This window comes from Pipistrellus hanaki (assembly GCF_964339955.1).
Source record: "Pipistrellus hanaki genome assembly, chromosome: 18".
NCBI lineage: Eukaryota > Metazoa > Chordata > Mammalia > Chiroptera > Vespertilionidae > Pipistrellus > Pipistrellus hanaki.
Window position 1 is genome coordinate 19,863,109 of NC_140520.1, and position 12,887 is coordinate 19,875,995.

At 42.9% G+C, this 12,887-nt stretch overlaps 1 protein-coding gene across 8 annotated transcripts in view; it reads right to left on the bottom strand.

The window, feature by feature from the left end:
- Nucleotides 1–1,165: 1,165 nt before the first annotated feature.
- Nucleotides 1,166–12,887, bottom strand: part of ABL2 (ABL proto-oncogene 2, non-receptor tyrosine kinase) — a 69,496-nt gene continuing 57,774 nt past the window's right edge. For 4 of the 8 annotated variants that reach the window (XM_084866975.1, XM_084866973.1, XM_084866976.1 and 1 more), the window contains 6 exons: nucleotides 12,528–12,712; nucleotides 11,440–11,592; nucleotides 9,992–10,081; nucleotides 6,279–6,452; nucleotides 5,534–5,767; nucleotides 1,166–5,230 (listed from right to left, as the gene is read on the bottom strand). In XM_084866975.1, the coding sequence (XP_084723101.1) occupies nucleotides 4,050–5,230; nucleotides 5,534–5,767; nucleotides 6,279–6,452; nucleotides 9,992–10,081; nucleotides 11,440–11,592; nucleotides 12,528–12,712 (2,017 nt within the window). In that variant the 3' untranslated portion in view covers nucleotides 1,166–4,049. Of the gene's footprint in view, nucleotides 5,768–6,278; nucleotides 6,453–9,991; nucleotides 10,082–11,439; nucleotides 11,593–12,527; nucleotides 12,713–12,887 lie in introns of all 8 variants that reach the window. The other 4 variants (XM_084866971.1, XM_084866969.1, XM_084866972.1 and 1 more) reach the window with 1 other exon arrangement.

Consider the following 12,887-nt stretch of genomic DNA (forward strand, 5'->3'; position numbering starts at 1 on the left):
GTTTTCGTTTGGCGTTCGTTGAAAAATGGAAAATCAAAAGGAACATTTTCGTCATATTTTGCTTTTTTATTTCCGCAAAGGGAAAACGCATCGCAAGCTTATAAAAAGTTATGTGCTGTTTATGGTGACGAAGCCTTAAAAGAACGGCAGTGTCAAAATTGGTTTGCCAAATTTCGTTCTGGTGATTTTTCACTCAAAGATGAAAAACACTCTGGTCGTCCAGTTGAAGTTGATGACGCCCTAATCAAAGCAATAATCAATTCGGACTGTCACAGTACAACACGTGAGATTGCAGAGAAGCTTCATGTATCACATACATGCATTGAAAATCACTTAAAACAACATGGCTATGTTCAAAAACTCGATACATGGGTTCCTCACGAACTGAAAGAATCACAGTTAACGCAACGCATTAGCAGCTGCGATTTGCTAAAGAAACGTAATGAAAATGATCCATTTTTAAAACGACTGATAACTGGCGATGAAAAATGGGTTGTTTACAACAATATCAAGCGGAAAAGATCGTGGAGCAGGCCAGGTGAACCAACTCAAACAACATCAAAAGCTGATATTCATCAAAAGAAGGTTTTGTTATCAGTTTGGTGGGATTACAAAGGAATTGTCTACTTTGAACTCTTACCACCCAACCGAACGATCAATTCTGATGTCTACATTGAACAACTAACGAAATTAAACAATGCAGTTGAAGAAAAGTGGCCCGAATTGACAAATCGAAAAGGTGTTGTATTCCATCATGACAATGCAAGGCCACACACATCTTTGGTCACTCGGCAAAAATTAATGGAGCTTGGTTGGGATGTTTTGCCACATCCACCATATAGTCCTGACCTTGCACCATCTGATTACTTTTTGTTTCGATCTTTACAAAACTCCTTGAATGGTAAAAATTTCAATAATGATGATGATGTCAAATCGTACCTGATTCAGTTTTTTGCTAATAAAAACCAGAAGTTTTTTGAACGTGGGATTATGATGCTGCCTGAAAGATGGCAAAAGGTCATTGATCAAAATGGGCAATACATTACAGAATAAAGTTATTTAGTTCCATGAAAAAATTGTCTTTGATTTTCTTTAAAAAATCCGCAATTACTTAGTTGCCGACCCTATATATATATATATATATATATATATATATATATATATATATATATATATAAAATCACACACACACATATATAACCATTTTATAAAGTTTTCAACATTGTCTTTTTGCTCTTGCTCTCTGCTTTGCTTTTTCACCAATTAGAATTAAACTACATTTTTAATTTCTAAAAAGCAGTTTTCTCTGCTTTGAAGTCAAACTTTTAAATTTACTTAAGGTTATTATTTAATTCTTTTCCAGTAGAAAAAGGAAAGACCTCTATTACTTTTATAAGTTGACAGTGCCTCTTTAACCTTAACCCTGAGCTCTCAATCCTGAAGTTCCACAGTTCAAGCATCATGTGGATGGGAGTGCTGCAAAAGTCAATGCTACTGCTGACAGTGTTGAGAAAACGCAGTTCATTAACTTACTGAGCACCTACTGTAGGCAAGACAGAGCCAGGTGCCACCCCTGAGTAACACACAGCCCCCACCCTCAAGACTATTTCGGTGAGAAATCGGGAGCTTAAATACACTCAGTAGTGTTCTTCCAAGGCCTATTCTCAGAGCTCTCGATGAAAGATCCCTTGCTTAGAAAAAAAAAAAAAATCCCCTGAAAAACAATTATAATCCCTCAACTTGCATCCCATAATGACAGGGATAAACTTAAAAAGCAGCATTAAATATTCTAAAGTTTTAGCTTTCCCTGCCCCACCCTTAAAAGGCTACTTGCTAAAACAATTTCAAGTTTATGGAAGTGTGTGATGAAGGGAAGTGGCTAGGAAGGAGATAGGAGCGGACTGCTGGTTTTTAAACCCACACTGAAAGGAACGCTAGCTTCTCTTCCAGCCGCTGCAAGGAGACGGAGCACACCGCTAGCTGCCTATGCTGCCTCCTCAGGAATCAGACCGAGACCACCCCCAGCGAGGAATGCCCAGGCTGTCCCCTCCCTTCAAGTCCTTCCTTGGCCGGGGCCCCCTTTCGGCAGCCATGATACGAACCAAGGTTTCCTTTCTTTCTGATGAAAACTAAATATCGTCCTTGGTCAAAGATATCAAACTCTGTCCAAAACATAGTTTTTCCCTATTAGTATTCTAGCGCTATCAGTGTAATCTCAACAGCTCTAAATTTCATGATTGGCTACTGAGCATAGGAGAGACTGAAAACCACTCAACATACCACACTGCACTAAATAGCATGGCAGGGAGGCTGAGAGGGAGAACTACACCCTTATTTGTGAAACACCCATGAGGACATGTATCATTACCTTCATTTAACAGATTTAGAGATGGGGCTGTGGCTTGACAGTGGATCGATGACAGAGGCAGGAAGAAAATTCACTGCTCACCGATGCTGAATTCCTATCTTCCTAAGTTAATATTCCTTTGGAAGGAAAAAAAATAATTTATTTTTTTTGTATTGGGTTCTCCTTGGGGGAGGGAGTCACAAAGCTTTAAAAACAGAATGAAGTGGTAACTGGGGTTAGACCTGATATTGGGAATATTTATAATATCTACTGTTCAGCTCCCTGCAGTCCTAATTAGCTTCCATAGTTATGAATGAGTAGGGAAGGAAAAGGCCTGTTTTTTTCAAAGGCAAAATATATTTGAGGGTTAAGTCATTAGATTTCCAGGATCTAATTGGTTTTTCCTAGAAATGATGTGCTCCTTCAATTATACACTCTTAAAATATGTTATTGAAATAAATATCAAAGAATATTCCCAATGTGATCTTTACAAACAAGCACAACAATGGGAGGGGATGGGGGGAGTAGGCATGTGAGAATAATTTAGGGTGATTCACCTGAAATCCAGAGGGGGTGTGTGCTTCTCTCTACTTTCTACCCAGACCGGGTCTAAGGTGCAGAAGGGAAAGGTACAGAGAAACAGCCACTAGGACCAATCCAGCTTCTCCTCAGTCATAGGCCTCTGGGCCTGGCTGCTGGGTTCCAAGGAGAGCCCCTTTCTTAGATATTTTAGTTGGTAACTAAATACACAGCTTCCCAAGTCTTTGACTAGTATGTCAGTATGCAGGGCACTGTATCGGAAAAGGATTCCCTGTGAGAACCTGTCCATGACCACTAATTTCAAAATCAATGTTGGCTAATGCCTGAATGTTGCAGGAATAAAGGAAGACGGCCTGCCCAGCAGGGGGCAGAGGAACCAGTAGAGACCCCTATAATCCTGGTCCATTAGGATACAACATACTAGTCTGGGACAAGTGACTTGTGCTGATCAACGTGAGATTTTAGGAGCTTTCAAGCTCCCTGACTGTACTTCCTAGATTTCTTTACTTCCGGCTCCAATTAACACATCAATGGGAAACTGGAGAGGAGCAATAGATAGGGCCACCTTTCTGGTTTTGTAATTCCAGCAATTTCATTTGCAGTTCTTACTGCAGCAATGACCTTTGGGAAGCAAGGCTAATAGCTGCTTCCAACAGCCTTGGATGAAACTTCACTTAGCACCTTCCCAGCTCTCCTTTCTTCTGTTCCATTGACTTCCCTAGTGAGGTGGGACATCATCATTAGTACCTACTGGAGCCCTCAGCCAGTCTCCTCTGGGCGGGACAGCGAGTGCTGCAGCCAGGCCCGTCTGGGCGGTCTCCCGGCACTGCCACGGGCAGCCCTGTCTAACCACCTCGCAACACTCCAGGTCAGAATGGCTGGATCTGGTTCTTCACAGCCACGTACACACATTCCCTGATATTCCAGCGCAGCTTCCAATCCTGTCCACCACCGCCCGGTCCCTCCAACTTCCCTCTCCTATGAGTTTTGCGTTTTATTTTTGAGATGAACCTGTAAACGTGAGATCTCAGAGAGCTGAGGTACTTCACATAAACACACTCAAGTATCAGTCTTTCATTTTTTGAAAACAAGAACACAGGAAAACAAGTCCCTTCCCCTGTCCCCTCAGAAACATGTGCCTCTTCCAGTAGTCTACCAGTGGCTACCTCTGCACCACATCGCTGATTTCCTGTACACACGACAGTAAGTTATTAAGGACAGGATTTGCCCCGGGCACGCCCGCACTGGCTGAAGACACCTGCAGCTCCTGCAGGCTGAGTTCCAGTTTGCTCACAGCCTCTCGGAAGGCAAACTTGTTGCGAGTCTGAGGGATGCAGTCCACGTAGCCTGAGCAGTAGTCAAGCAGCTGGTGCCCCGTGTCCACCAGCTGGCTGTTGGGCACCGGTTCCGAGATTGCACTGGACAGCAGGTCAGCACATTCCAGCAGGGCCTCCTTGCTGATCTTGTCTGCGGAGATTTTCTCAGCTGCCTGTTTGGTTTTTCTCAGAGCCACTTTAGTACCTGCTGTGCCGTTGGCCATTTTGGCCGGCGAGATGGAAGATGTGGGCAGAGGCACTTGAGGTGGAGGCACCACAGGCCTCCCAGCTTTCCCACTGCCGGGCACTGCCCCCGGAGCTGCCTTCTTCCCTCCTTCCTGTGTTTCTGATGCGGCCTGTCCGGCCGCCGGGGCCGCCGGCTCCTCCGTGGGGTCCGAGCACACAGCCGGATGCTGCAGGAGTCTCATCACTGGCGGTGGGGGTGGGGCACACTTTGGTTTTACCCGTCGGGGCCGGTCTTTGTCTCCAGAGGACGTGACCTGATGCTCAGATAGGAGCTTGAATTTGTTCCCCTGAGAGTCCGTGCCGATGAGCTGCACGTCGGCTGGAGTGTGCTTCAGAGTGGGGGAGATGAGGACGGGCACTTTGTGGTTGTGAGTGGTGGGGAGGATGGCCGCAACCTTGGCTGGGGAAGCCCAGCCCGTCTGCTCGCCATCCTCCGGGACCCCGGCCATGCCGAGGCGCGCCCCACCGTTCCGCTCCTTGCTCTTCGGGGCAGCTGCCCCTCCAGCTGCCCCCGCCCCTGGACAGTCCTTCTCTGTAAGGGCTGGGTCCCCAGAGGGGGTTCTCAGGGGAAGGGCTGTGGTTCCTCTGGGCAAAAGTTTGGCTTTTGGTCTCTCCTTGGTGGGAGCAGCACCTTCCTCTGACTTTTTGGGAAGTGTGTCACTGGCAATGTCCACACTCTCTTCTGGCTGAGAAGAGGTGGACACTGTCCTTTCCAGCTGGATTTTGGACCTCTGGCAGTTCCTGGGAAGGGTCATTGCCATCCTATCCTGCTCTGGAAGCCCTGAGGACATGGAAGATGTAGAGTTTGACCTTGGAAAAGGCTTGGAAGTGTCATCATTGGCTGTGGGCTTACCTGCTCGTAAGCCCAGTGTCTTTTTGATTAAGCGCGGTGTAAAGAAGCCTGTGATGCCAGACCACCCGCCCCCCGCAGCGCCCCCTCCCCCGCCACCGTCGTCATTACAGAGGTTCCTCTGTGCAAAGCTCCCCCCATAGCACTTGGGGGGCACGAGATTCGCTTCTTGCTGGGCGGGAGTGAAAGAGAACCCATCAGCATGCTGTAGAGAAGCAACAGATGAGAAGTTACCCGTGAGTTCATATTTCTTGTGGGGCTGGTTCTCCATTTCTCGGAAGGAGCTGCTGCGTTTGGGGGGTGTGGGAGCGTTTCTCTTTTTCATGAAGGAGCTGAAGAAACCGCCCTTCCTATCCCTGGTGAAGCACGTCTCTTTAGCATCTTCCAAAAGGCTGCTGGGCGACTTGTCTCTTTGTTTTCGAGGCAGTGCTGGGGACCCACTGGGGACCTGTGCACTTCTAATGAACCCTGATGAGAAACGGCCAGTCAGTAACGTGAAGGACAAGGAGGCACCCTGCTACACTGAGTTACTAAGGCTGAACTGTAAGAGTTTTGTCAGCATCTATTAAATGCCAGGCGATAGCGGACTCAGAGGAAACTAATACGTACATTATCCCTTCACATTAATCAGTATTCCACATGTGACATGGGATGTAATGGAAAGAAAAACCCTGCTGGTGTTTACCTGGGCCTTCCCCTTTTCTCCAAAAGCTACCATACAAACTGCCCTCACTAAGGTTCACTGAAGAATGTTTGCCAGAACTGCAAAGAAGCTAAGCATTTGGGAATCTGGAGCTCAGGGGATGGATAGATGAGGACTCCATACACTGTGATGCAGAGCTGAGGACTAGAGTGGCAGGTAAAATGGGTGCCAGCCATGCTTTCCTTGGGGAAGACGGGCAGGGAAGTGGGAATAGAAGCACCGTAACCCATGGTTCTTTAAACAAGGCAGCCTGACTGCCTGCCCTGGGACTCATACCTGGTGCTGAACTGGAAGCAGAATTGTCGGTGGCTTCTAGGGACCCTTCGATATTCTCCTTGTTCTCCACCTGCTTCTTCAGCGTCCGCGTCTTGGAGGGAAGTATAGGTAATCGGGGCAGGTAGGGGACAACAGATGAGGCGGCGGCGGCCCTCCCAAGCTCCTCAGCTACCTCTGTGAGGAAGAAAAGGGGACTGATAAAAAAAAACTTCATGGCAGAGCACAGTTCTTTTCAGAAAAGGAGTACGACTGCGAAGAACTGGAGAGTACTAAGATCTAAATGGACCCCAGAGATGCACTCTATTTTTGGCTTCTTTTGCTCAACATTACATCTGTGGCTTCATCCATATTGCTGCATGTGGCCGGTTTTTCCTCATTCCTGTGTATCGTTCAAATGTGAGAATGAATATACCAAAATTCACCTATTTGTTTCCAGTGTTTGGCTATTATGAATATATTGCTAGGGACCATTCTGATACAAATTTGCTTCACAAATGCTAAGAATGATGCGTGATCATGAGGTGCATATAAATTCAGCTTTTTCCTGCCAAACTATCTCTCCAAATGCCTGTACCAATCAATCCACACTCAGACTAACAACAGTATAAAATTCTGATTACTCCGAATAGCCGTCCATTTTGTTGAGGTTTCTTGTTTGATTTTACTTTAAGCCATTCTGGGTTAGGTACGTGGAGGGATTTCATTGTTTTATTTTCTACTTCTCTGATGAGGAATGATATTGAGCATGGCTTCATATGCTTACTGGTCATTTAGCTATTCTTGCTTACTATGTCCCCTATTCAGAAATTGAACAAAGCAGACAGATGTCTACAGATATCTTTACTTTTCAGTTGCACCTTGTACTAAAAAGGAGGGAAGGTACAGTCCCTTTCATGCAAATGAGGCTCTTGCAAAAAGGTTGAGCCATTAGTAAGTAAGCTTTGCTGACTAAATCTGACCATGGCTTCTGTGGCTTTTGCTGAAGCAACACATAATTTGCTATTCATTTCTAAACAAAAATGAAGCCCGTAGGATCAATTAAATTGTGAAATTTTGTAATTATTTTACATCTTTTGATAATTATTTTTAAATATGTTTTTATAGAGTTTTATTTTCTTTTCTTAATATATTTTTATTTATTTCAAAGAGGTAAAGGAAGAGAGAGAGAAAGAAACATTAATGATGCCTTCTGTATGTCTCCTATTGGGAATCGAGCCCGCAATCCAGGCATGTGCCCTTGACCAGAATTGAAACTAGGACCCTTTAGTCTGCAGGCTGACACTCTATCCACTGAGCCAAACCAGCTAGGGCTGTTTTTATTGAGTTTTAGAGAGAGAGGACGAGGAGGGATAGAGAGAAACATCAATGAGAGAAAAATATCACTAATCAGCTGCCTCCTATTGGGCACTGAACCCACATATACTCTGACCAGAAATCAAACCAGTGACTTCTAGTTTCCTGGGTCAATGCTCAGCTGCTGAACCACACTGGCTGGGCTGATAATTATCTTTAAAAATTATTCACAAGAGTGAATAAATGGCACATAACACAAGGCAATACAATGAGATTTCGTTCTTACACTGCTATAAAAATAGCTAGGAGACAGACATTACCTCATGATGCTGACAACTGTGTCCAAAGACAATTGGAGGATTTTGAGGAAGAGATCAACATAGAAGCAAAAGCAAAGAGATGTTGCCAAAACCGGTTTGGCTCAGTGGATAGAGTGTCGGTCTGTGGACTGAAAAGTCCCAGGTTCCATTCCAGTCAAGGGCATGTACATTGGTTGTGAGCACATCCCCAGTAGGGGGTGTGCAGGAGGCAGCTGGTTGATGATTCTATCTCATCGACATTTCTAACTCTCTATCTCTCTCCCTTCTTCTCTGTAAATAATCAATAAAATAAAAAATAAAATAAAGAGATGTTGGGTGGGAGTGGCTTTAGGAAAGAGGAAGGGGTAAGGATGAAGACCTGAAGCTACTTGAGTCCATGGCTTCAAATGACTCTGAGATGAGCACCATCCCTGTTTTCCCATGGTCTGGTTATAAGCCAATAAATCCTTCTCTTATTACTTAAAGTTTGAGTTAGGGTTCCTTTACTTATAACTAATAAGTACATCCTTTAAAGGTAGGAACTGTGTCTTATCTCTGTGTCCTCAGATCTAGTATAGTCCTTGCCACAGATTAAATGCTTAACAAATTATGGGTTGAATAATGTTAAGTTTCTTATTTAGCAGTAGTGAATTGAAATTAGCCTTAAAAATTGGTAAGGGACAATTTTCTAAAACGATATAACATTTTCAAGAGAAGCAGAAATATTTAACTCAGGATTCAACAGAGGTTAAAAGTTGATACAAAAGTACCAAAGAGCCCTGACTGGTTTGGCTCAGTGGAGAGTGTTGGACCTGTGGACTCAGGGGTCCTGAGTTCGACTCTGGTCGAGGGCATGTACCTTAGTTGCGGGTGCATCCCCAGTGGGAGGTGTGCCGGAAGCAGCTGATTGATGTTTCTCTCTCATCAATGTTTCTGACTCTCTCTCCCTCTTCCTTCCTCTTTTGTGAAAAGTCAATAAAATATATTTTAAAAGTATCAAAGAAATGGACCCTACTCTTTGGCTTTTACCACTGTGACGTCAAGGACAGAAGCACACGGAGAAGAGAAGAGTTCGTGATAGGCAGTTGCCCACGGGCCAGCTGTGCCCCGAACCTGTAGACATTCCATACATCACAGAACTAGAATGTAAACACTATTGCATTTGATGTTATACTTTTCTCTTTCTTCTCACCTAGATATAATAAACCACTGAGGAAAGTAGACAAAAATCAACTTGCCTGATATCTTCTAATATTTTAAAACTTGAACTTAAGCAGTAAAGTCCTATGTTCAATTATGAAGGAAATAAAAAATTTGAGAAATAAGTATAACATTCTGGAACTATATCAAAGTGTCTAATAGGAAGTCTAACTAAGAATGTTGTGGTTTTAGCTCTTTAGAAAAAGTCTCTCTTTATAACAAGTTTACTGTTTGACTTTTGCTGACAATTTTAGAAGCATTATATACAAAAGTAGAAAATTGCCTATATATGTGTCCATACTGTTGTTTTTAGATAAGGGTTCTCACTGTTCACAGCATAACATAGTATATGCTCATTCTAAACTCCCCTCCATGTCAATTCAAGAATATCATTTTAAATATTTAATTATATGAATATGATAATTAACAGCCCACTAGATATTTAAATTGTTCTTAATTTTTCAGTATTATAAACTATATTCTGATGGAATATTCTTGTAGCCAAATCTGTGTTCACACCCATAATTATTTCCTTGGGATCTATTTTTAGAAATAAAATTTCTGGATATTGCTCTTATGACTTGGTTCTGCTTTTGCTGGTATGATTCAAGGAGTTGCAATATTTTTCAGACTCATTTTTTCCCCTTTCTCTTCCCTACATAAGTGTTAATGCTTAAAAAACTACTGACTTTACTTTATGAAGAAACTGTATTAATTTGCAATTAAAGTATATTTTCAATATTAAAAATGACAGAAACACAAGAAACTAAAAAAGGCAAAAAATAAAAAAGCAAAACAAGAAGAATGAAGCCAAGAATTAATTCAATATCCTGAAATGGAGTCCCAAGCTACAAAAGCCCATCATTTTTGAAATATTATCACTATCCAGAACTAGCCACCAATAAACTACCAGATTCTTACCTTCGGAAATGCTGGAGTCATGGAACATGGTTTCAAAAGCTTGATGTGTTTCAGCAAAAGAGGGCCTGTCAGCAGGGCTCCACTTCCAGCCTACGTAACAAGAGGAGGAAAAGCTGAAGCCCCTGCAGGAACGGACACCCAGTGGTGCCTGAGTGAGCCCCGTGCATCAGGACGTGTGCCCCTCAGAGCAGAGCTGCAGCAGGTGCACAATGACAGTGAGGCCGCTAAGAGGGTAATGAACCCACTTCCTAGAGCAAGTCCCTTCATGGCTATTACCACTGTGACAGCAAGGACAAAAGCACACGGAGAAGAGAATCCTATCCCTCTACATGGGGTGAGGAGGGATGGGAAGATAATTTAGAAAATGGCAAGTTTTCTTTCACTGGAAAAATAAAAGTTAAGCCTGTCTTCAACTTCCCTCTAACCTTAGAAATCATGAGTTGTACATATTCAGAAATATGTTGGATTATCAAAAAGGGGCTTGCAGTTCATATTTGATAAAGACAGGGCAGCAGGCAATGCCAATGCTCAATGAGAAAATAAGATTTATGCTCACACACAACTGCACTTTACTACCACCTTCCCATCTTCAAGGAGTCAGATGCTTTGTTTATTCATCACTGAGGTTACGTGCATATATTCTCCCCAGTTTTTAGCAATCATTTTCATCTAGTCATTTTCAATCACTTTTCCTACCTAAACTTCAAACCCAATTTATTATTATTCTATTTTTTAAAATATCTTGATTTTTAGATATAGGAAGAGAGAAGTGTGTGTGGGGGGGGGAGAGAATGGGGGGCTTCCCATTCATGTGGGAGCCATCAACTGGCTGGCTCCCACATGAATGGGAATCGAACCCACAACCTGGGTATGTGCTGACTGGGAATCGAACCTGCCCCCTCTGGTGTACAGGACAATGATCTAACCAACTGACTATACAGGCCAGGGCTCTTACTATCCCACTAGAGGCCCAGCGCACAATTAAAATCGTGCGTGTGTAGGGTCCCCTAGGCCTAGCCTGCCATCAGGGCCATGTCTGCTGCCCCGCGAGGCCTCGCACGCTACGTGGACGCTCCGCTGATGCTGCCACCACTCTGCGGGTGCGGGTAGGGGGAGCATCTGAGAGGTTATCCATGCACCTCCTGGTCATCAGTCATTTGGTCGTTATGGCATTGTGGCCACTGGCCTTTCATAATATAGATTAAATGTGCAAGTGTTTCTGGGAAACTGACTCATCATTTCAGCCATGGACAATGACTCTTAGGATTCAGTAAGACTCAATGGTATAGCATATGACATGCCAACTGGCCAATCAATGACCAACTCTTTATATGCCATGTGGTTAGATTCAATCTAACAACATTAAGAGGAAAAATGTTCTTAATTTTGCTAATCATCCCAAATTACTGACTCAGACCCTCAAAATTAATATATGCAAAAATACTCACATGCTCTCATAAGTTCATAAACCTTAGGGGGGCATCCTTCAGGCTGTTCCATTCGATATCCCTTTTCTAGTAGATCATAGACCTGAGACAGGTCAATACCAGGATATGGTGACATTCCATAGGTAGCAATCTCCCACAACAGTACCCCAAAAGCTGCATAAGGGACAAAAAAAAAAGGAGCTTAATGTTTCTTCTCTGATTATTTTATACCACTAGATAATTATCTTTCAAATTCTGGATAATATTCAATTACCAAAAGTATTCCTCCTAAGATAATTATCATGGGAACATTTGAGCTATAACCTGAAATATAAAGATGGCTTCCTTTATATTTCCCACCTTTAATTTAGACATCCTTTACTATAATAAAGGGAAATTAAACTATGGCCATATAAGTAGTCTGGGGCATAATCAAACTATTTTTAGAATAATCTATGATCTAATTAATGAGTTTACAGTTTTTATGTTAGCTAATATTAGAGGAGTAAATATAAAAATGAACTCATTTGAAATCAGATAAAATTCACAGTGGAAAAAAGAATTTGCTTGATTTTGTCACAGGTTTTTTCCGAGTTTGAGATTTCTGGTAAAGAGTGACTTAGAATCCTACAATTATTTCTATTGGCCCACAATCCAAATTTCCAGAGAGGTTCAGTCCACTGGGCTTGTACTAATTCATGGCAGTAGTTACCAGTTAGTAGTTACCAGTTACCAGATAAACCTAGCTAAACTTTCAGCATGCATTTCTTGAAAAGAGGATGCCATTCTGTGTCCCCCAGCGTTCTGGAAACGAGCACTAAAACCTAATGTGGAAAACAGGGAGCTTTAAAGGATCCTCAGAACTCCAGGGCAAGGAGAGATTCTAGACTGTGAGCTCTTTGAAGCAGGACTTTATCTTCTTTACACTTCTTTCTATGCTAAGCACCTAGCACAATGCCCGATAACAGGTATTTAATAAATGCTTGCTGAATGATTGAAGAGGTGGGGGTAAAGGCAGAGGATAGTGATCATGTAAAAGATAAGCTCTATAGAATTAAGAGCATTTATAAACAAAATAACATCCAGAAAAAAGCCCCTTCCAACCTTACCCCAGACATCAGATTTAATTGAGAAGGTATTGTAGGCAAGACTCTCTGGTGCTGTCCATTTAATAGGAAACTTGGCTCCAGCATGAGCAGTGTAGGTATCTCCAGTCATCAATCTACTTAAGCCGAAGTCAGCCACTTTTACCACATGGTTTTCTCCCACTAGGCAGTTCCGGGCTGCAAGATCTCTGCAGGAAAGAGAACCAACCCTAATGCGATTCTATCCAGACGAGGTGGAAAGTGACTGTGAATGCTCTATTCTCAGTTCTTTGTGCCTCAAGCCGAGTAGACAAGTGCTTAACAGATATGGCAGGTTTTTATGGTATAACTAACATGGTAGAAAATCACTAATTATGTATCACT